At 23.7% G+C, this 24,349-nt stretch overlaps 2 protein-coding genes across 7 annotated transcripts; one reads left to right on the top strand and one right to left on the bottom strand.

Annotated features, from left to right (window-relative positions):
* The first annotated feature begins 1,025 nt into the window (after positions 1 to 1,025).
* Positions 1,026 to 21,035, top strand: LOC129607538 (aldehyde dehydrogenase, dimeric NADP-preferring). Of its 6 annotated transcripts, none has more exons than XM_055518578.1 (14): positions 1,026 to 1,141; positions 4,244 to 4,312; positions 15,963 to 16,000; positions 16,049 to 16,107; positions 16,173 to 16,353; positions 16,417 to 16,524; positions 16,588 to 16,701; positions 16,815 to 16,978; positions 17,496 to 17,726; positions 17,806 to 18,003; positions 18,659 to 18,774; positions 20,340 to 20,475; positions 20,556 to 20,706; positions 20,790 to 21,035. In XM_055518578.1, exons 2-14 carry the CDS (start codon positions 4,267 to 4,269, stop codon positions 20,802 to 20,804), a joined length of 1,557 nt encoding a protein of 518 aa, XP_055374553.1. In that variant the 5' UTR covers positions 1,026 to 1,141; positions 4,244 to 4,266; the 3' UTR covers positions 20,805 to 21,035. The 6 variants fall into 6 exon arrangements, with proteins under 6 accessions (XP_055374553.1, XP_055374554.1, XP_055374555.1 ...); XM_055518579.1 differs by lacking the exon at positions 18,659 to 18,774 and adding an exon at positions 18,183 to 18,298; XM_055518580.1 differs by lacking the exon at positions 1,026 to 1,141 and adding an exon at positions 3,431 to 3,545.
* A 354-nt stretch (positions 21,036 to 21,389) lies between these two features.
* On the bottom strand, positions 21,390 to 23,745 carry LOC129607491 (transmembrane protein 145-like). Its single transcript, XM_055518520.1, has 7 exons — positions 23,654 to 23,745; positions 23,449 to 23,598; positions 23,197 to 23,321; positions 23,002 to 23,124; positions 22,902 to 22,956; positions 22,606 to 22,825; positions 21,390 to 22,526 (listed from the first exon to the last, which is right to left on the bottom strand). The coding sequence occupies exons 1-7, from the start codon at positions 23,738 to 23,740 to the stop codon at positions 21,457 to 21,459; spliced, it is 1,830 nt and encodes a 609-aa protein (XP_055374495.1). The 5' UTR covers positions 23,741 to 23,745; the 3' UTR covers positions 21,390 to 21,456.
* Between the last annotated feature and the right edge of the window lie 604 nt (positions 23,746 to 24,349).

Genomic DNA, 24,349 nt, shown 5'->3' with positions numbered 1-24,349 from the left:
CCAATAATAATAAATTGTAGTTTTATTAAGGGTAAATCTTTTATTTGAAAAAGTCTTAAATTCAGTAATACATGCAGAGTCAGTTTTTGATTTCTGATTTTGGATAGTAATAAAATATTAATCTTGTTACATTTTATGGACGAGCCAATAAAATTACTAATTTTTTTAGTAAATTCTGTCAATTTTTTTTTTTAGAATTATATTTCCATAATATTGAATTTTAATATGCAAAAAAATAATTCAAAAAAAAAATTTATTTATTATTCCGTATTTACAATCTTAGAACAGACCTTTTATATAATCCCTATAAGAATTCATCATATATAAACTATGTATATATGTACATACATATGTATATACTTGTGTTGTGTTCTGCCTATTTTAATCTCTCTCGCCAGCGTCCATTCACTTTGATTTTGGTAAAGTTTATTTAAAATCAAAGCTTTTTTTTTATCGAATTTGTTTTTTTTTTCATTCCAACAAAACATAAAAAACAAAAGAAAAAAGAAATACGACGTGTTTTTGATCTTAACAAAACAAAAAAAAAAAGTTTTTCTTTTTCTTTTTTGTTTTGATTACTTTTAATTATCCTACTTTTTCTTACTATCCACTTTTATTTGTCTAATATCTATCCAATTTTAATTTATTCGTAAGATATTGTGCTTTGTATAAATTGAAGTCGATTATACCTGTACCAAAATAAAAGTTACTAAAATTTAGTTTTGTGAAACTTTATTGGAGAAGCCAACTCAATTTTTATTGAGCATATAATATATTGTATAGGAGATGATGCTATATTTGACGACGAATATTGTTTTTTAATACGTCAACAAGAAAGTTTATCATTTAGTAGACCTAAATCTCTTGAATTAAACGGACGCAATTCAGATATATAATTTACTTTTGAAAATTTACTTAAAAATAAAATCAAAATTGTAAAGTACTTACTTACATACATAACATAAAAATTAAAAAGTAAAAAAAAACCAGATTGTATGAAAACAAAAGTACGACGAATTTACTTCAATCTTTTGATTTAACAATTATTTTATTGAAAAAAAATTAAAAATAATACAAAACAAAGTGTTAAAAAATACTTTTTTCCAATAATTTGGCTTAGGTTTATATTGTAAATATTAAAGTAAGTATTACAGTAAAAATATAAAACTAACTTACCTTCAAATAAAATCAAAAACAAAATGTGAAAATTAAAACATGAAGAAAACAATATGATCATAAAATTTTTTTATTGATTTTCGACAAATGACTTTAAGTTGTTATTACAGCAATTATATTTTGAATATAATATTAAACTTACATACATACATACATACGTACTCTCGTATTCGTGTTGCAATAAATAGTTTAAATAAATTAAGCAATATTCATTAATAATTTGAAATACAATAGAATAAATCGGTGGAAAAAGTAAAATAAATTAAATATTTTAAATATTAAATTATTTTAAAAGTAATGGCAACATTGGGCATAGAAAATATATTTTACAAAATATATTTGGCATGATACATACCTATGTAAATATATAAGAGAAGTTTATATATGTATATAGGTATGTATCATGCCAAACTCTGTATTAAACCTTATTCTTCCTCTGATATTTTGTACTCTCATAACAGGTGGTTTTTATTAACTGTATGTCAAATAAAGCTTAAAAATAATTATTATTTGACAAATAATAATTAGGATGATACTTGTTGAGTAATAAATTTCACGTTTTAAATCTGAAAATGGGCAGGCAAGATCATGTAATTTCAAAATTTAACTCTTGTTCCGTGTACACCATTTCTTTGTTTTCGATTGTATCTTTGAAAAGCAACATAGCTCAGCTACAGTTTGTAATGGACCGGCAGAAGTATTTTAAAATTTGATCGATTAGATCCTTTGATTCAATCCTGTGTTTTCTTTAAATTAGAAACCCAAGTGAGTTTGAAAAACAGTTTATTTTTTTAGAATTTTTCAAAATTTGGTATGCTCACACTTTTATTATTAACAAAAATCATTAAAATTCACCTTACCTATTGCAATTAATAAAAAAAAGAAAGAACTTGCTAATAAAAAGTTTTGAATTACGGCAAACTTTTTTCTTATATGCACATATGTACATAGCTAAATTGTGTAAATTTTACTGCGAATATTTTATTTTCTAGCGTTTGCTTATAAAGAATGTAGAGCTCTATAGTTATACATATTTATTAAAATTATTACATCCATATGTACCTATATATATATATAGTATATTATTTTTGTATGTATGAAACGTTTTTTCGTAATCAATATGTAGCTCTTTACCTGTGCTGCACGCAATACTAATTGAAAATAAGCGGTTATTACATAAATAGCTTTTCAATTATTTACAAAATTTTTCTTCTCTGGCTTTTTAACTACAATCATTTAAATTTCTTCATTTACTTATGGACATAATATGTGTGTTTGTATATTGTACCAATAATATCAGTTTATCGAAGAAATAGAAATAAAACATAAACGTAATGGTTAAAAAAAATTTATAATTTGAGAATTTATGAAATAAAAGTATATGTAGTTGTATGTATGTACATATATGTATATGTATAAAAAAAATATTATAATATTCAATATGCAAAACGGTTTTTAATAGATGGGCATGTTGATATGTATATACAATTATTATTAAACAATATAATATCAAAAAATTGGGTCAGGTCACATTTTAAAAAATAAGTTTAACAGAAAAAATATTTATAAATTTGTTCGACACAAAATATATAATTTTGAGATTTTTATATCTTTTATCAGAACAATCAAGACAGGTCCATCCATTGATTTCTCATATATGATTTCTCAAATTTTAAATATATTTAATAAAAAAATTTATTATAATAACTTTACCATTAGTTTTTAAAGGTATTATTGTTAAAAGGAATTCGAAAATCAAAAAATATCAAATTTGAAAATATTAATATTAAACTCTGTTATTCATATTCACTTATATAAGATTTCCTAACATATTAGTTATATTTATCCTAAACTACGCACTCCAATTAGTACAAAGTTTATTTCTTTTCAATCCGACCAAATAGTCTCTTAAAAATCGTAAATGTCAAATGTGAAATATGAAAAATTATTAAAAATATAGAAATTCTACTGTACAAATGGTGTGTATATAATTTTTTCTTTTTTTTAACGGTAAATTGCTTTTCTAATAAATTTATTTTGTAATAATATTGTTGAATCATTTTTAATTTATTCTACGCTAACAACGTCCAAGTACATGTATTTACTTCATAATATTTTAAATACAAATACGCACAAGTAAGCACATAATCACATTTTTATTTTTATATTCAATAACATTTTGTTTTTCGTCAAGAATTAAAGTTTAAGTGTAAATTTAATATTTTTATTATCATTCTAGAAATTGCATCAAATTTATTTATCTTTGTTATTTATTTATTTAAGTTAAAAAAAAGTTTTCATTGCAAAAAAATCTAATTACATAAATATTAATAATCTAGTAAAATTTGTTAAATTATTGGATTCTGTAGGTACTTTTAATTAAATACTTTTGATATTTATTTTAATTATAAATTCACAAAATTCGTACATTTATTATAAAGGCAAGTTACTGTGTTCTATAAGAGAGTAAAGACATTGTGATATTGTTAAGAAATATTTATTATAATTTTAGTTAATTTTGTCGTAAAAGAAAAATTCTGAAAGGCATCCTAAGAGTTAAGTTTTTCTTACTTTTACAATAAATAAAAAGTGAAATATAAAAATATTCATCATTGAAATTTTAAAATTGTTGTGCCGAGCTTTTATTTTTTTTTTTGTTGTTATAAAGAGTTGAAACACTAAATAGAATATTAATTATTAATTCAACTTGAAAAAATATTTGATTTAACAAGTTATACATACTTACATATGTGTGTATGCATGACTGATTAGCTATTACATTATTTAATTACAATTTACATTACATACATCAGATAGTACCAGTGAGTTTTACCAGTTAAATATCTTGATAAACTTGAAAATAGGACCTAGTAAGGTCTAAATTTGGATATATGTATGTGTGTATAAATAAAAACAAATATACACATATTTACAAACACTTTAAATAAAAGTAGTAAAAAAATAAAATTTCTGAATATACAATATTTTTTTTAAAAAGAGTAACATAAAAAGAATTTTGTTTTTGTTATAAATTGTTAATAATCTTATAAAATTTATTTTATTTCAGATTGAAAAATTTTTGAATCAAAAATGGGAAAGCTTACTCACAAAAAAGAAAATGAAATTATTGACATTGGTAAGATTTTATGAAAATTTTATACTTTGTAAACTTATACAAAATTGTTTGCCTATCTGTACATAATTTATTTAAAATGTATATAATTATGTACATACATACATATACACATATACATATGTATGGGCGTGTAGGTTAATAATAAAGAATAGCCCATGTAATAGAGTTGAAAATGATTCAAATTTGGTACGAGTTAATATTATTATTTTAAGAATTTAAAATAGCAAAATTTCTATTCAAGCAGAAAATGTGAAAAATCAGTTTAAATGTGAAAATAATGTAATGAGCTTACAAAATCTAAGTTTTTATTCAATCCCGGACGGCTTACACTGTTTACGGTATTGAGCTAAGATGTTTGTTATTAATTTGACGGCTTTTTCCCTATACCAAAATAGTGTTTACTCTTTCCTTCTTTATCAAATAGGAAATTTTTAATGCAATTAAATTTTCTTTTGCTCGATTACTATGATTTTAAGGGAAGCACGCGCTAAAGTGAATTTTCGATAATTTTATTAACGGCCAAAGAAAACTAAAAAAATAAATAGATACTCACTCACTCCAGTTATATTTTCTCAGCTGTATAAGGTTCTTTAACTAAAACTGATGTAAAAATATCGAAAATTCTGATTCAATTTGCCCATTTAGATTTTTCTTGAGCCATTTTGCTGAAAACCGAACAAATATTTTTGTTATCACAATCATAAAGCACTGACAAATTTTAAATATTATTATGTACGTACTTACATATTTTCACATGTGATTTTTAAAATTTGTTTTACTTGACTACAATGGTTTAAAATATGAATAGCAAAAACATTTGCATTAAAATTTTGAGGAGAAAAATAATGACAATAGGTATTATGAGAAAGTATTGTACATTATACTGTTATATTTAGTATTTTTTATAAAAATATTAGAAGGTATTTGTTTTAATTACTAAACTGGTAACTTTTAACTTATTTGATTGAATAAATACTCATATATTTTGAATAATAAATTTATTTGATTATATTTTTAAAATTTGGCATGAAATTCCTACTCTAAATTTTATTTTGTTTGTTTACATATATATGTACATATGTATAAATATGTATATAACATATAGCTACATACATACAATGTTAATATGTTGATATTAAAAATATGAGTTCGTATAAAATATTTTATTAAACACAGTTCATATGTATATATTGTATACTTCCGCTACATAATAAACATACATACATATGCATAACAATACGCGTTTATATAACATGTTGAGTTATTTACCAAAACTCTCATTTCTACAAAAAAAATCTTATTATATTGAAAATCACAACAATCAACAACTTTGGTAACTTTACAATATTAATTGAATTTAATTAATTATTTTAAAAATTCTTCCGGATGAAAATTATTTGTTAAATCAAAAAATTACAAAACTCTATTATTCCGTCCAAGTTAAATAAATTGTGTTCATTCGTGTGCAGTACCGGCAGTGGTCATTAAAAAATATTTTTATTATTCAGATTGTCATTGTTGCAAATACAGTAGATACAGTAGATACGTAATTATTATTGTATTGATAAATTCATTTGCCAAAATATCGGTTTTTTTTTGCACAAACACTGCCCCGTAATGCGTGCTAAAGAGAATTACTATATACTACTTGTGAAAAACTGAGAAAGCTTATTCAATAATTAATTTAATCTAAAGTGAAGTTCAAATTTAATTATAGAAATTGTACCTTAGACATTTAGACATTTAACGTTTTTTATTTTCCTACTGTTCAAGAATAAAACAAAAAGCTTGAAATTCAAGTTTTATATTTAAAATTTTTCTACATACTGTTGTAATACTAAGTTCAAAAATGTAAAAACATCAGACGAAAAAAGCCAACAAATAAAAAATTGATAGTTTTTCGGAATTGGGTTTTATATGCAAAATATGTAGATTTAAATGTATTGTATGCATGTATGTATTTTAATTTACAGGTTTTAGAATTTTTCCAAATCCTAATATCAAAATTTAAAATATATTTTGATTTCGAAATTGCCGTGGTACTAATATTAAAATACAATTCTGCATGTATTCCTATAACTGCAATTTTAAAGTCACAAGAACGTTATGTACATATATAAGGCGTTTATTAAGCTAAAAGTGCAACGTTAGTTTTTGTTATTCAGCATAATTTTAATTTATAAATAAATTGGATTGCCGTTCATTTTGAATTTAGGTAAAAGTGTTATGTAAAGTGTCTCCTAATTGTTATAATGAAATTATAATTTGGAAGATGTAATTAAGATTTACCATAATTTACGTTTAATGTATTTACAGATTTACCATAACTTACATTTTGTGGTATATCAAATAGAAAAATTGAATATTTTTTCATTTGTTTTTTCATTGTAACCTTTACGTTCATTAATTTTACATGCCTTTACATTCATTGACTTTTGAATTTGTTAAGCACATTAAGTTGTTCGTAGGCGTAAATTAAAAAAACGAAGAGGGAAGATACAAAACTATAAATTAAAAACAATTTTCCTAATATAAGAACAAAGAATTTATGGAATATTCATAGCGTATGAAAAATTAATATATAAAATGAATTTTTAGAATTTGTCAAAATAATTTTGTTGAGCAGAGCTTGTAAAACTATGCAGCACGACATATAATGTGACACGTCAAAAATGTCTGCAGCTTTTTGTTTGGAGACATTTCTATAAATCGATAATATGGAAACCAAAGGATCTAAGAAATCCTCAACCATAAGAGCTCTGAGAATATTTTGTCTGTTTTTTAAAAAGTCTTGAGAATAGTTTCCATTTTCATAGTGCTAAACTTGATTAATTTATAACTAAAAGTTTAATATTTTTAAATTAATAATAATGAAAATAATTCTAACATAAGATCACCACTTGCAACATTGATCGCAAATTCACTTCACTGTTTCTAAAACTGACATTGAACTTCAAAAATATAAAAATTTCTATACTGTTAATGCAAATCTACGAAATAATTTTGTTAAATTTTATTTTATGGTTAACATATCTAGTTTATACTATAAGCAATATTGTTTCGACTTGGATCTTTTTTCTAAATATGGAAATATTTTTTTCGCCACTTTGCCCATATACTCGTACAAGTTTTTTTTTTTTTGGGAAACGTTAATCTGAAAATTTTTTTTCGTTTTTGAATTTTACTCTCCCAAAATTTACACTAAATAAATGTTATCACCGTGGGCAGAATTATGTACATACATATATACATACTTATATACATAAGTAATATTATATTTACTGCACATTCTACAATGATTTGCACTTTTCTTTTTATTTAATGTGTTCGTTTCTTTTTTAAGTATGAATACCTTAAAAAGTAAAAATGGAATACTTATTATGATTAGGCTTAGAATTTGTTAACCTTCAAAAATTCTATCATTTATTATAAATATTAAAAAAAAAAAAATAAGAAAGAAACATCTAAAAAATATGTGTATACGTATGTATACAAAACATACATATATGTTTGCAGTATATGCATGAACAATAATAAAATTTGGTTTCAGAACAGGTTGTAACATTAATATTTATTCACTATATTATAATAATAAAAAAATATCTGAATTTTAATTAACTTTTATTTTTCTCCGCATTAAAAAGTTTTCAAAATTTATAACAAAATAAAATTTGATTTTAAAGAAAAATAACAATATTATTTATTCAAGAGTATAAAAACGAGTTCTTAGGACAGATTTATAAGTTTCTTGTTTTTATAAAAGTTAATTATAAAAATATTTATCATCTTTATTTTCTCAAAATAAATTATATACTCGTATCAATATCCTTCTGTTACATACATATATTATTATTTCATACATATTAATATTATTCAAAAGTATTTTATATTTTATATCCCAATTTATTATTAAATGCTCTAATGTCAAATGTTCATCTATTTATAAATGAAAATTGAACGTTATTTTGTTATATTACAAAATTGACGTTATACATTTTGGTAGACGTTATACATTTTGGCTTATGTAATACATTAGTCGCGATATATAGTGAAAACTGCGCCATATATTGCATTTATAAAATTAAAAAGAAATTTTGCTAATCTATCTTATTCATGAAATTCTCGCAACATAGCGAAATTTAGACTTCTTGCAATATAGAACATAATGAACTTTTTTTGATATTATAGATAAATTAAAAATATGTTGAACATCAATCACGATGTGTTATGTGTTTGTAGCATTGCGTTTCGCAGTTATTGTTTTGCAGTATTGCGTTTATGAAAATCTCTACTGTTACTGCATTTTTTTTTTCACTTTACTGAGCTCTTATTAGATATTTTATTTCTAATAAAAATACTAAAATATCAATGAAACGTATAATATGAAACACTTATTCTGCACCACTTTACTATAACTAGTAAGTTGAAAAAAAAAATACAATAACTAATAAAATAATGTAAACAGAATACCAAAGATAACATTCAATTTTCTATGCTTATTAGTTTTTTTTATATATTAATTATGTTGTATATAATATTAATGTATATAAAACAAAAAATGAAATGAGCTCCATACGATTATTATACATACTTGTACAAACATACCAACAATCATATTTTGCTTTGTCATAACATTTAGCGATGTTATTATTGTTATTAAACAATATAAATTCGAACATTTGCAAGAGATTATATACAACAACAAAAAAAAAAAACAAAAAATAAAATATAATAATATTATTCATAACTGAATTTTTAAAAAAAAAAATTAATTCTGCAGAATTTTTTGAACAAAATTTTATAAACTGCAGATTTTTATACAAAATATAATTTAAAGACAAAAAAAAATATATCAACATAAATAAAAAAAAAAGCAATAAGATATGAGAAATAAAACTAAAAATAAAAAAATATGAAAAAAAAAACCAAAAAAAAAAAATTTACAACAATCCTAAGTCCAAGTTCAAGATTTTTATTAAACCAGTTCAAAAATGCGATTAGCAATTAACCAAATACATATGTACATACATACATGCCATCACAATATATAAAAAATATAAAAAGTATATAAGTTATTTATTGATATTTATGTGTATATAAAAGTAATCAAAAGTATATTGTACATATATGAGTATGTGTTCATTTTAAATAAAGTGTGCATGATAAAAAACCTAAAGCAAAAATTATTATCAATTAAAATTTATATATAGAGCTTTAAATAAAAACAATCTAAAAGTAGTACTGTTAAACAAAGCGAAGTAAAAAGTTCATTTTTTAGTCAGCCGCGGAATACTTGAAATTTGGTTTTTTTTCGTTATTGTTTTTGGTCATTTTGTTCTTTAAATTTCGCTTCTTTTTTTTTTTACAAGTATGTTTTTCATTCATATATAAAGTATATAGTTTAATTTATTAATATTTATTTATTATTGTTCTTGATAATAATTTATTTTTATTTCAATTTATTACGGTTTTTTGGTAAAATTTTTAAAAAAATTAAATCTACATACATCCATATAATTTTTTACATATTATTTTAATTAATCTAGTACGAAAAATGTTTATTTTAAAATAATCAACACACATTCATAAAACAATAGAACCCTATAGTTGTGATTTTAAAAAATTAAAGGTTACATATAGGATACAAAAGCTTAAGTTCAAACAATTAAAAAATTATTAAAAACATTTTATGACATACTGAAAGGCGGCCCTTCGAAAAAATACATCTATAAATTTCATGAATGCATTCATATATATGTATGCATGTACATATATGGAACAAAAATTGTAATGTGTGTACTAAATGAAAATTTGCATAATAAAATTTTTTATAGAAAAAATTTAAAGTAGCACAATCACCGTTTAATTCAAGTGATAACAGAGCGATAAGTTTAATCTATGTATATGCATGTGTATAGATACATATGTACATGTTGTATTGTGTATTGTGCTCGGGAGCAAAAGAATAACCAAAGTACAAAAAACATTATTGTTAAGTTCATAATTTTAAGTTTATCGGTTCCTTTTCAAGCAGTTTTAATTTAATTTTTTTTGTTTTACTATTTCTGAGTTGAAGGAATTTATGTACATTTTTTTGTTTATAGAAATATCATAATCAGAAAATATAAAAATTTGATCAACCTCGATTGTCACGATTCGGTCACTTTGTCCTTCCAAGGGGCGACATACATGTATAAGTAAATTGTAAAGTTTATTTAATTTTAGTTTTTCAAATCAAATTTAACCTTTAATTAATTTGAATTGGATCTGACCAAAGGTACATAGTGGTTATGGTACCGGTTCTGTAACCGAAGGGTTTCGAATTCACTATAATAATTTTATTAATATATAATTTATATTAATATACACTGAAAATTAAATAAAAGTAATTGCCTATATATCTACAATATTCGATTTCAATAAAAAAATAAACAATCAACATCAATAACCTTTAACATTTAATATTAAAAGAAACTGCGAAAGGCTGTTCACCGCCTAGCTAGATAACTCAATAACCTATAAAACTAATGCTTGACGCTAAAGCCAAATGGGAAGATTCTAATGCTTCCAAATGGAGTAAAGAAGAAAAAAAAATTTTAATTGGAAATTTAATGTTAGGGTACTTAAAAAATTTAATTTAATTTATAAGAACTATCGGGAATTCATGAATGTCATAAATACATATAGATTAAACTTTACCCATTGAATAAAATTTAATTGCTAAGTAAAACAATAATATTATACGAATTAATTAAAGTTAAGCTTTCCAATAATAAAATATGTGATAATTTTTTATATGTATGCATATATGTATATCATTATGGCAGTAGTTTTACTACTAACTCAAATGTTTGTTGCAATGAGTGCCTATGAGGTTTAAGATTATCTTGAATAATAAACGGAAGAGTGAGTAGTATTAAGTTTGTGGTCAAGAAGGAAACTTTGTAATTAGACAGTTTTTATATTTAACTACACATAAAATTTTTTAAAAATTGTTTATTTTTCTTTTTTAGAATACTGTTTTTATTTCACTTTTTAAGAAAAGGAAGAATATATAGAGTTAACGAAACCGCTATTTTAAAATTAATTTTGCAATTCAAAAACATCAGTACAGATACAAAGGAAATGTCAATTTTTCAACTGAAATTTTTCTTTGCTAAAACTATACAATACAAGTTTTCAGGTGCATTTCGAATATACGAGTATATATATATGATATTTTGCAAAATATTCATGCATTGCGAAATTCAATTAGTATAAAAGATACATTCGATTTTAAATTTACAATTCCAAAAAGGTTATCACTTAAAGGAAACTTTCTTAAAGCGTTAATGAAAAACAAGAACTATGTATACATAATATACTTACATTAAGAAATAACAATAGAAAATCAAAGTTAAACCACTTTCATTTAAATTCAATAATTATATACATATCCATATATGTATGCATGTATATGTGTAAAGGTACATTGTCAAATAAACCAGTTTAAATGTTAAAGAAAAAAATTATAAAAGTTCTTTAGTAATATTATATCTTGTTAAAAACAAGTTTAAATTTCTTGTGGTAAATAACTTGATAATAAATATGTAAGTGCGTAATATGTAGGAATCAAAATATACATTGCAACCTTTATTATTTTTAAATCAAGGTTAATAATTCAATTAATTTTATTTTAAATTTAAATTTTTTGAATTTTACCAAAATTGGATTTTAATATAAGTATTAATTCATAAAACAAAAATAAACAATTTTATTTCATAAAGATTGGTCCTTTAAATGAATTATAACTCTGTAAGGGGAATTCATTAATTGGGATAAATCAATGGTGTTGTTAAATGATGTTGTTGGTGAAAGCAATTGTTTGTCAAATAGCACATTTTAATTTTACATAATATAATTTTAAATTTGAGTAGAACGAATTAGAGAATTCTAATGAATAAATTTTATTATCATAAAATTTGGCTTATGTTTAGGAGTTATATTTTTCGAAAAAGATAGCTAACATAAAAATTAAAAGGTGCAAGAACGGTCATGTCAAAATGTTTTTTAACAGAAAAACAATTACTTGTTGCATTCTTGCTATTTCATTCTTGCAATATCAAAGAATTATGTATCTAGAAATCATACAAGAATGTAACAGAATTTATTTATGTAAAAAACATTCATTCTATTTAAATAAATTCTTTATCGATATCAGCTTGATTTCAATTTTTGTAAAGGAACAAAATTTTTCCGTGAAGGAGATAACGATAAATTTGAAGAGTCAATTCGGCACCATGACATATATGTAGTTATAATTTTCCTGTATTAACGTACAGTATTATTAAAATTCCGATCTCAGGGAGAGTCTTCTGGCGATATTCTACGATATACAATATTTAATTCGTGATGTAGTAAGCAAAACTTGATCAGTGTACTTATTTGCTCTAAAGTCATTCGTTTTGTATGAGAAGATTTAAAAAAATAATGACAAGATAAAAAAAATATTGACCAAAAGTTCTGATACAAAATTCAAGTCTAAATTCCAAATTTTTATAACCATGCCATTAATACATTTATATTTGCGGGAATTTGCAAAAAAAAAAACGGTTAGTAAAATATGATAATTACAATTTGACAATACCGTAAGTAATCAGTCAGTATGTATATGATAATTTTTCGATTATCATAAAGGTTATAATATAAAAGTAATCAAGTGATGTTTACACATACGGTCATAAAAGAATCTTATTCCGGATAGAAAGATATTTTTAAATTTAAATAGAAAAGTGTATATATTTACAGCTTTTAATTAAAATTGAATTTTTAAATGTTGTACAATTTTTTACTTCCTGTTTTTTTTTCTTAATTTTATAAATACATAAATAATTATATAAGTTAACGGTCAATATTAATGTTCAGTATAAATACTCTTTATATGCTAGAAATTTGTTTTTTTTTTCATCTTTAAAACCGGCTTTTAGAATTTTGAAAATAACCTTCATAAATTAATTCTACTAATTTTTTAGTACCAAAGTGTTAACTTTGCAGTTAAACAATATTTTTGTTTTTTTTCATAAAATTTTGCATTATCATTAAGTAGGTATGTATATTATATAAACAAAATAACAATATCGAATATTTGGAATCTTTTCAACATAATCTTATTTAAAGTTAGAAATTTTTCCCGCTCATTTAGAAAAAAAGAAAAAAATTTTTAAATATTATTCGTTGTCTGCAGAAAAAAACAAAAAAAAGCGGAACATAAAACATAAAATTTATTATGACTCACTAGAAACTGAATAAATTATACCGACTGTATACAAAATATAACACGTACATATGTACATATACTCACATATATGTACATACGCCGTATCGGCTATACACGCAAAGAGATCTTTCAAAATCATAATAAAACGCGATTATGAGTACGATTTTATTGATGATGCTTGTATCTTTCATTTTTTTTTTTTTTTTGTGAAACAAAACCAATAAATATTTAAAAAAACACAGATGAATGTATGTATTATGTATGTATTACAATAATAAAGAATATCGTTGAATATAATTATGTGTCTTCATAAAATATTCATTAGATTGAGGTATGCAGAAACTTTTTTGTCATATTTTAAAATTCACTAAATAAAAAATCACAAATGGGCAAGAATAAATTAGTTATTTAAATAAAAAAGATATAAAAAGATACAATTAATATTTACATAATGCAAAAAAACAAATTTTTTTAAATGCATTAATTAAAAAAAAGAAACAGTTAACTGCAAACTTTGGTACTAAAAAACTAGTAGAATTAATTTATGAAGGTCATTTTTAAAATTCTAAAAGCTGGTTTTTTAAACCAAAGATCAAAAAAATGTTGAATTACCTGCATTATGACATGCAGTTTTTTTTCATTTAATTAATTTTTATTTTATATTGCAACCTATTATTTAAATTATTTAATGTGTTAGTAAGTTAGGATAAACTCGAGAAGCAGTAAAATTAAATTGCTTCAAAATACAACTCATTTAATTTATCTCATAATTTTGAATATATGAAAGAGAGGAGAAACGTGCAATTACAGATTTTACGCGACGCGACGACTTTTGTATCCTGAAAGCAGTTAATGAGTTATTTGTGGTTGCGTTGAAATTCAAATAGATATTTTAGCTAAAATTAATCCAAATAATTGAAAATAGTAGAAATGCAATAATACACGTATGTATGTAAATTTTAAAATATGTTAAAAATTGTAAGTTTATTGTGAATTTGAAAGTAATTCCAATTAGATTTTTTTACTTAAGATACTAGGTATTTTTAAGATATTTTTAATTAAAAATTGCCAGCATGGATTATTTGATAAATTAAAAGTTGGTCACACTGTTTACTATTAACAAAGAAATATAGTATTTTTTTTCTTACTTTTTTTGTTAAAAAAAACATAATTATTCAAGAACGTACATACATACGTATACGAGCTGATATAGAAGTTGTTGTTTTTTGCTGTAAAATGTTGGAACAATAATTTAAATACATAATGTCGGTGTTCAATTTTTATATTCTCTCACCACAGACATTTTTTTGAAATTTAAAATATAGCCTGACTATATTACTATTTTTCAGTCATCTGTTTTAGTCACTCTCAAATCAGAACTTTCATCTTCTCAATTGGATACAAAAATTGCAATTAAAATTATCCAAAATTTCTGGCATTTTGTTTGAAGTTTAAATTTCCCACATTATATTATATTTGTGCAACAGCTGATATAATTTGAGTTCATTCAACATTAGATTACAGAAAAAAATGTTTTGTTATAACTTTTCTACTCTTATTAGAATAGAAAGGAAATTGTAAACGGAAAAACACAGACTGTTTACACTTTGGGCAGTGTGAATTGTACACTTGATATGTCTAAATATTTGAATATATTTCGCATTTTAAATTGAATGTATACGACTTATTAATTACTCGCTTAGAGAGTAATCAATCAGGGTATGTAGGGGATTTCTGTTGAAAAATTTAGTTCAAATACAAAGAAAAAGTGCGCTTATTAAAAAAGAAAATGTCTTATTACTATTCTGCTAGTCTTGAATGTCGCATTGCAGATCCTAAGAAAATTTAACATTTTTGCAGTTTTTTTTATAATCATCTACATTATAAAAAAGTTAATAAATTGAAATAAAATCGAGCAATCTCAATTTACAAGGAAACGTTTTCTTGCTATTTTTAACTATAAGGGAAAATAACAAGAAAACGTAACGTAAACGTTCGTATGTACATTTAGTTAAAGTTGGGTTTTCTTTACTTTGTACATCCAGGCATATATTTAATTATTTTCATAAAAATTTCCTGCAACGGCAGCCCTTTTAACATAAGTGTATATTTACACATGAAAATTTGGAGTTGAACTTTTCAATTTAACACGAAAATTTTTTCGATAATTTTGTAAACAAAGAATAGGAATACAAAAATTTTTTTAAATACCTAATTAAAATTTTTAATTGGCATTATTCTATCATAATGTTTAACGATAAGGAACCATTATGTGAGGAACTATTTTTATTGAATACTAACAATGTATAATTCCGACAACTTAACAAAATCAATTTTATATTACTTGATTACTTTGTTAAATCTTTGCATTCATTTATTTCATTCACGTTGCAGATAATCATCTGTTAAATAGATCTGGAACAATGGAAGAGGTAATTTTTTTTTGAGTTACAAACTGGATTAATCAAAGTTTATTTTAGGTAGTTGCTAGGACGAGATCGGCTTTTCTTAGCGGAAAAACTAAAAATGTTGCATTTAGGTAAGTTTTTTTTAGTTGCGTTTTGAAAATAAATAGAGGTTTCCATATTTAATATGATTTTTTAGACGACGTCAGTTGGAGCAATTGTATAAATTATTTGAAGAGCATGAAAATGAAATTGTTGGTGCCTTAAATTCAGATTTAAGAAGACATAAACAAGAAAGCACTCTTGTTGAAATAGAAATAATGAGAAATGATATTTTGAATATTTTATACAATTTAGACGAGTGGGTCAAACCAGAGAAGGTAATTTTAATTTATATATGGTTTAACAAAATCAAAGTCAACATACATATATAAAATTTTTAGCCTGAGAAAACCGTAGTAAACCTCCTAGATGATGTCTTAATATATAAAGAACCTTATGGCGTAGTATTAGTTATGGGAGCTTGGAATTACCCTCTTCAGTTGCTGCTGGTAAATTATTAAAATTAACTCTATTAATATTAATTCTGTATATTTTATTAATCGCATGATCAGGTGCCGGTAGCTGCTGCGATATCCGCAGGAAATTGTGTGATAATAAAACCAAGTGAAGTATCAGTAAATTGCGCAAAATTTATACAGGAATATTTGCCAAAATATTTAGACTCTGTAAGTTATAATAATTAATATGACTTATAATTTTTTCAATTTAAAAAAACAAGTAATAATTTCATACACACAACTACATGTATGTAAATATCTCATTGAAATAAAATTTTTAGGAATGTTATCCAGTGGTATGTGGTGGAGTAAATGAAACAACAGAATTATTGAAACAAAAATTTGACTATGTGTTTTTTACTGGATCAACAAAAGTTGGTAAAATCGTTTATGAAGCTGCTACTAAACATCTTACCCCAGTAACTCTGGAGTTGGGTGGAAAAAGGTTATTTAACATTTCTATGATCACATATTAATATTTTCTTATACAATTTACATATGTCAACCATAATCAATATTCGCTGCTTAACTGAGTACCCAATCAAAAAATTTACCATTCGAAAGACGTTTTTGTCTTTTATATTATTTAGGATTCAGGAATCCTTTTTTGCCTCTCAAGTTTTGACGCTCCGAAAAATTTTTTTCGAATTATATTTGTATTAATATTTTTAAAGGCATTTATCTTTTTCTTGTTTACCTTCACGTGAAATTTCAGATCCTAAAAACCATGACCTCACTTTGGTTATCAAAACTTATAAAATTACATAGTTACGAGTATTATGTACGTAGAAAATCATTAAATATTGTTTCAATTTTTGGACTATCTAATTATAGTTAACGTTTTTTTATACAGATAACAAATTTTTGTAATGTGACCTTTAATTTATAATACTTTACTTAATTGTAAAAAGAAAAGATACGTATGTCAGGAGTAATATGCTTATATTTTTTAAATTATTTAGCCCTTGTTACATAGATAGCTCAGCTGATATGGAAATCACAGCTAAAAGGGTTTTATGGGGAAAGCTAATCAACGTCGGTCAAACTTGTATAGCTCCTGATTATATACTTTGTTCAAAAAGTGTGGAAAAAAAATTTATAGACGAATGTACCAAAATTTTAAGGGAGTGGTATGGGGAAAATCCAAAAGATAGTGAAGATTTGTGCAGAATAGTCAATAACAACAATTTTCAGTATGTATTTTTATGAATTTATATAAAATTTAATGTTTAATTTAATAGTTTTGAAAATAATTAAATTTGTTTTTTTAAGGCGAATTCTTGGCTTGATGAAATCTGGAAATATAGCTGTTGGTGGAAAATATGATGCAACGTCAAGATTTATTGAACCAACAATCTTAGTAGATGTGAAAGCTGATGATCCTATCATGCAAGAAGAAATTTTTGGTCCAGTTTTACCAATTTTAAATGTCGATAATGTTTATGACGCAATTAATTTTATAAATTCCAGGTATAATATTAAAAGCATTTTGACTAATATTTGAAATGATACATTTTTTTCGTTCATTTTATCGAATCATTCACATTTTATCATTTGTTTTGTTGAGTTAATTTTAAAAAAAAAATGAAAATGAATGCTTTGAATGTTTTTGTGAACAATAAATATAATATTTTGTTGTGTATGGTCAGAGAGCCACCTCTCGTTATATATTTGTTTTCAACTGAAACAGAAGTACAAAATTTATTCGTTCAGCGAACAAAGTCTGGATCAATATGCATAAACGACACTATTATGCAATATGTTGGTAAGAAAATATTAGTAGAAAAAGTCTAGTTTTATAGATCATTCTTGGTAAAATAGGTTTTCTAAAATGGTTCTAAAGGTAATTCTATGCAGTTCGGTTCTATCAATATTACTGTAGTTTGCTTTGATTTTCATATTTTACTTTTTCTTTAAAATTATTTTTACTTTACATCCATGCCATTCATATGTACATACTTTCATTAAATATAGTTTTATATGTTGAAAATTAATTTATATATTTTCATTTTTTTAAGTTCTTTGTACATAAATCATAAAGAAATGGTAAAAGTTTATTATTTAGCAATTAAATTTTAAAATTTTCTATATTTTATAAAAAAAAAAAACTCTATTGCTACAACAGGGAACATCCTCTAGCATTGTATGCTTTTAGTAATAACAAAGACAATGTAAAATTATTAATTAAAAATACTTCAAGTGGTGGAATCTGCATAAACGACACAGTTATGCATTGTGGAGGTACAATATTTTAAATCTGTACATATATTTTAAAAGACCTGATAATCGTGTAATTAAAAATTAATCTTTTCTTTCTGACTACCTAGAATAATTTTCATTTTTATTCAGGCATCTTTTGATATAGTAAATTTTGCCTTGCCTTGAGAATTCTTTATAATCAAAAAAATATTATAAGAACTCTTTTCAAAATAATAAGAAAGGAAAGAATAATTTTTGCTTACTTTAAATTATTTTTGCATTTAATATTGCATGGAAAACGCAAAATTAAAATACTCAAGCTGTTGTATTTTTCACGTTGAAGAAATATTTAATTATTAAGTTTAAAATTAAATGGATCGATTTTAATCATTATTTTATATTTCTATTCTATTCTAATTCTATTCAAAACTATACTTTCAGACTTCTTAATTCTATCTTTAATTTTACTAATTTTTTAAACTAAATACTGATTTAAAATTAAGAGAATAACGATAACAAGTACATTTTAAGAGAATTTTTACATTATTTGTCCCCGCTTTCATAGAATAGAAGTACTAAAAATAAAATAATAAACTTTAATTAATTAAACTACGGGCAAATATTCACTAACACTTGTTTTTTTTTTGTATTTTCTACATTTTAATTTAAATTAATTTAATTTTCTTTAAGTTATATTTTTTTTGAGGAAAATAGGCTAGTCAAAATATCTTGCTTAAATAAATTGCCAATCTTTTAAAATAAAATACCAATAAGAATCCAAAATAATTATGAACTTCAATTTAATCTCATATTTGTTTATCATTTTTGTTATAAAGAACGAGGGGGGTTTAGTTCTTTATTTTTTTTATTAAAAACTTCAAAATATGCTATTTAAAATATCTTTTTTAATATTATATTAAATAACACTTCTTCAAATTGAAAAAGGTTTGAAATATTTATTACTCATATAACAAAAATTTAAATATTATTACATTATATTTAAAACAATTTGAAAATGGCTATTATGAACCTGAAATCATATTTATTATTTAAATTGGCGTTTAAAGTTTAACATACACTTAAGTTCAAAAATTCAATAATATAACATAGTTAAATCCGTATGAACTTTCACCCTACACATGAATTTTTGAATTTCAGGGTTGAATTTAATTTTCCCATTTCTTTTTATATATTTAACCCAATTCAAGGTATCTTAATGTAAAAGGAAATACGTATGTATTTCAATTGAAAAATATGTAAAAACATTATTAATTATAATATTTGTAATGAATTTTTGGGTTTGAGAACATTTGAAATTTTAGGAATTCTTGCAATTTGTAATATTCATTTGTATTATCCTAGATAAAGAAATATAAATGTATGTATATACATAGAAATATATGTATATATTTATAGAAATTTTTAGAAATTTATAATTTTTTTCCAATACTTTAAAAATAACATTAAATAAACTTTTGTAATTATCTTTAGATATTATTATAAATATGATTTTGATATGATCATTTTAGTATTATTAATGTTTTGGCATATCTAAACTCGGAAAATTAGATTTATATAAAATAATATTTATATTTTGGCATATATAGTTGATTCATTGCCATTTGGAGGAGTTGGAAATAGTGGAATTGGACATTATCATGGAAAATATGGGTTTGATACATTTACCCATAAAAGATCATGTTTGGGAAAATCTTTTAATAAATTAGGAGAATTTTTAGCATCGTAAGTTTATATTCAAAATTAATTAATAGAACAATTAAATATATAAAGCCTTTCCATTTTTGTTTTTTAATATAATAAAGAGCTAGATATCCACCATATTCAGATAAGAAAACATGGTTTTTATCAACGCTAATGAAAAAAAGGAAACCTTTCCCTAATTTCTATTTTTCACATCTTTGTGCAGTTGGAATTGGAATTGGAATTGCATTTTTAATAAATTATTATATGAAGGTATCATTTTTGTAGAAAACAATTATTTTTTGTTTTTTTTTTGAAAGATGCGTATTTATATTTAATAATAAATTTAATTTTAGCAAGATGGAAATTAAATAAGGACTACAAAATATGAAAAATCAAATTACCAATTTTATAGTAATTATATTTTTTTATTAGTCAATTAACGAACTACATTTGAAAGGTGTATTTATAATTATAAATTAAATAATTGTTATAATACTAGTTATTCTTTAAGTCATGTTAAAAATAACCATAATTACCATATTTTGTAATTTTTTTCACACAATATTGCTTGTTTATAAAATTTCAAAAATAATAAAGGCAAAATAATTGAATGTATTTACATTTTATTTTATTTTAATACAGAATTTTTTTCTTTGTACTTTAGTGCAATTTTATATATTAAAATTAAACCCAAAAAAAAAAACTACTAATCGAACAATGGTCTAGTCAATAATTTAAAATTTATTAATTTATTTAAGAATTCACAAATAAAAAATTTTTATATCACTTGAGAGTCATCGCTATAATAGAATGTTTCCGAATTCAAGAGAATAAATCAAAAACAATATATGTACATCTTAAATAAGTTATTGCAAAAATCTAGGATAACATTTTTTTTTTCACCTGAAAGTGAATTGATACTCGTACTTTTGTACAATGTTCATTTTAAATTTTTCACTTTCTTCATTTAATAAATTTTAAATTAAATTAAAATTGTTTTCTTTAATATGGCCAATTTCTTTAAACACCATTACCATGTGATTCAGTTTTAAATGTTTGTTCATCATTTTCATTTAGTATTTCTCCGTAATTAGTGTGATAATTGTTAGCGAAATTCTTAACTCTAACGTTACTAATTTTACTAGGTATTGTTGAACCATTTTGATAATATGATTTTGCTAAAAACATGTTATGAATTTGTGTTAACTTATCTCTTGGCATATAGTCAATTGTTTCAAAAATTCGACCATCTACTGTTTGTGGTTGATTTTCTGGTGAAAGTTCATAAATATGTCTAGGATAATCAATTGATGATGTTTCGTCAGAAGCATTTGCCAAAGCAGCTACGTGATTTGTACGTATATGATATGGAAAACTTTGATTGGCTCTTGATGGCCAAGTTAACCATAAAAATGTTGAATGTCCAACTGTTGTTAGAAAAGCTGTAAATCCATAAACAATACTTTCACGTACCCATGGATCAAATAAATATATGCCAGTTAATGTTACAAATGGAACTCCTAATATCCATAAGGAGCCTAACATTGAAAATGGTAAAAAAAATCCAATTTTTTCTGGATATTTTCTTACTGTACGAATAGTAGATTGTAAAAATGCACACCATGCAATGCAACGTAAAAGTGCTAATCCAAGGCCAGCTGGTGATTCATACAAATTTAGAACTTCTCCTGGATCAAAAACTTCTTCACGATATATGAATAAAGATATATAGGTGACACAATAAACATTTATGAATACTGTAAATTTTATCGTTGAACATATTGATATGCGTGCTCTTGTTACTGTATAACCTTTGGCTAACAGAAGCAACAAAATCAAATAAACAATATCAGATGCACCTTGGAACATTGTTCCAATAGTTGTAAATGGTCCTACACCATATATTGCATATTTTGCCCATGCTACACCTAATATCATTATTCCAAAATATTGCAACATAGCGCTAATTCCAAATAATCTGTAGGTACAATGTAACAAATGTTTGGTTTTTAATTCTATTGAACATACAAAAATTGCCATCAACAGGAACGTGTAAGTTAAACTTTGAGTCAAAAGGATTGGTGAAATATCTGCAAAAAATTTAATAAGTTTTAAAATATTTTAACAAATTGCTCAAATTAACTGAGCCTATGGAATGAATTTTCTTACACATTTCATCAGCAGAAAAATGTTCGTGCCAAAAATCACCTTGTGGACCATTTGTCATTCGAAATTTATATTTTATATCTATTCCATATTTACTTCCACAGTTTGATATAGCAATATACCACCAACGATTCCTCGCCGATAGAAACCCACCTGAGCTGTTGCATGTTACAGTAAAATCAATCTTAGTAATTTCGTCGATAGGTGCCCATGTAAGAAACTCCTTTTCAAGCAAAAATTTATTTTTTTTTAAATTGTCAGATAGGCATGTATGTATTTGTAAACTAAGTTATTCTTACCTTTTTTTTAGTCGTTTCAACATCATTACTTTCAGTTGTAAATTCTTCAATAAAACTATTCAAAGTACTAAAATTATTATAATCATATGTGTCGTTTAAAATATTATAAGAAATATTAAGCTGAACTAGACTTTCAGGAAATATCTTAGATGAGTTTAAACTGATTATGTTATCTATTTCACTATTTTTGGTTACCGGCTGCATTTGTGGTTTCTGAGTAGTTCTAAAATGAAAAATATTTTCAAATCGAAAATATCTACTTACATACATACATATATAAAAACAGAAACCTTACTTTTCAGCAAAATATTCTTTGGATCTTAAAATACAACCGGATTGAAAACTATATGGTGCTCTAGCTGATAGTGTAATTATTTGATTACTTGTTATACTTAATGCCGACAATTTTTGAGAACAGGTCTAAAAATTGAATGAAAGAATATACACATACATAAGTACATAAATACAGTACATAAACCAAAATATTTGAATTTCATTTTTTATTCTTATAAAATATTAGGATTAATGATAATAGCACTTTACGAACTTTTCCAGTTTTATAAACTCCGGGCCATTGATTTGGTTCATCATAATAAAGTAATAGCTTTGGTTCGCCAATTTTTCTGTCGAATTCCATTTGATATTCGAATTGCCCTTGTTTAGATATAAAACAAAATCTTGTCAAAAATATCCAATCCTAAAATTTTGTTTTTATTTTTATTTTAATTTTATTAAAAAACTAAAATATTCACCTTATGAGTTTTAATTCTTCCTTCTATATATTTTCCGGATATTAAAAAAATTTGTAATTTTATTATAAATAAAATTAAAGTTATCATTACTACAAAAGAACCCATTTATTTCTATCTTCTTCTTTTTTCTGTTTATTTTTTCAAATTCTAATATTTCTCAAGTAAGTAAGCAAAATTTATTCACAATTCTGTTAATTGACTCTTTTGCGAATAATGTAACGTTGTTATAGCAAAATAATACCCAAACATAATTTCTTATAAATAAAATTAATGCGCATAGCTTTTGAAAACTTTATTTTCTACACATCTCCATTGACTACCTTTAACAAGTAAAATGTAAACTGGTGCTCATTCTTGAAATGAGTACTATAGCAAACTATTCAAGTCCGAGATAAAATGTGCATTGGTTTTTGTATCATTAGTTTTAATAAAATCTAAATTTTGGAAATTTTTCGAAAAAAGTTCAAGAATTTTCTTTTGGAGTAATTTTTGAAATTCATAGCGGTTAGGTTGAGAATTTTGTATACTATTTAAACATATCTTTTACAGTTACTATTGCTTCCTTAAGTCGAGTATACACATTGGTCTTAATTTCTTTTCCGTTAAAAGGAACACATGCTTGAAATATGAAATCCTTGATTCAATTTCGTTACTTATGTGTGTACATTTTGCGAACGCTCTCTTTTCAAGGATATT

The sequence above is a fragment of the Condylostylus longicornis genome, unplaced genomic scaffold (genome assembly GCF_029603195.1).
Source record: "Condylostylus longicornis isolate FDR11 unplaced genomic scaffold, ASM2960319v2 ptg000027l, whole genome shotgun sequence".
In the NCBI taxonomy this organism is placed as follows: Eukaryota; Metazoa; Arthropoda; class Insecta; order Diptera; family Dolichopodidae; genus Condylostylus; species Condylostylus longicornis.
The sequence above is the reverse complement of the archived record's forward strand: the minus strand, read 5'-3'. Positions and strand labels throughout refer to the sequence as shown.

Coding starts and splice junctions, on each gene's coding strand:
- LOC129607538 (XM_055518578.1), top strand. CDS start 4,267: ATGGGAAAGCTTACTCACAAAAAAGAAAATGAAATTATTGACATTG. Junction 16,108..16,172: donor ACTAAAAATGTTGCATTTAG/GTAAGTTTTTTT, acceptor ATGATTTTTTAG/ACGACGTCAGTTGGAGCAAT. Junction 16,525..16,587: donor ACCCTCTTCAGTTGCTGCTG/GTAAATTATTAA, acceptor TCGCATGATCAG/GTGCCGGTAGCTGCTGCGAT.
- LOC129607491 (XM_055518520.1), bottom strand. CDS start 23,740: ATGATAACTTTAATTTTATTTATAATAAAATTACAAATTTTTTTAATA. Junction 22,957..23,001: donor CTTAATATTTCTTATAATAT/TTTAAACGACAC, acceptor TACTTTGAATAG/TTTTATTGAAGAATTTACAA. Junction 22,826..22,901: donor TTGAAACGACTAAAAAAAAG/GTAAGAATAACT, acceptor TTGCTTGAAAAG/GAGTTTCTTACATGGGCACC.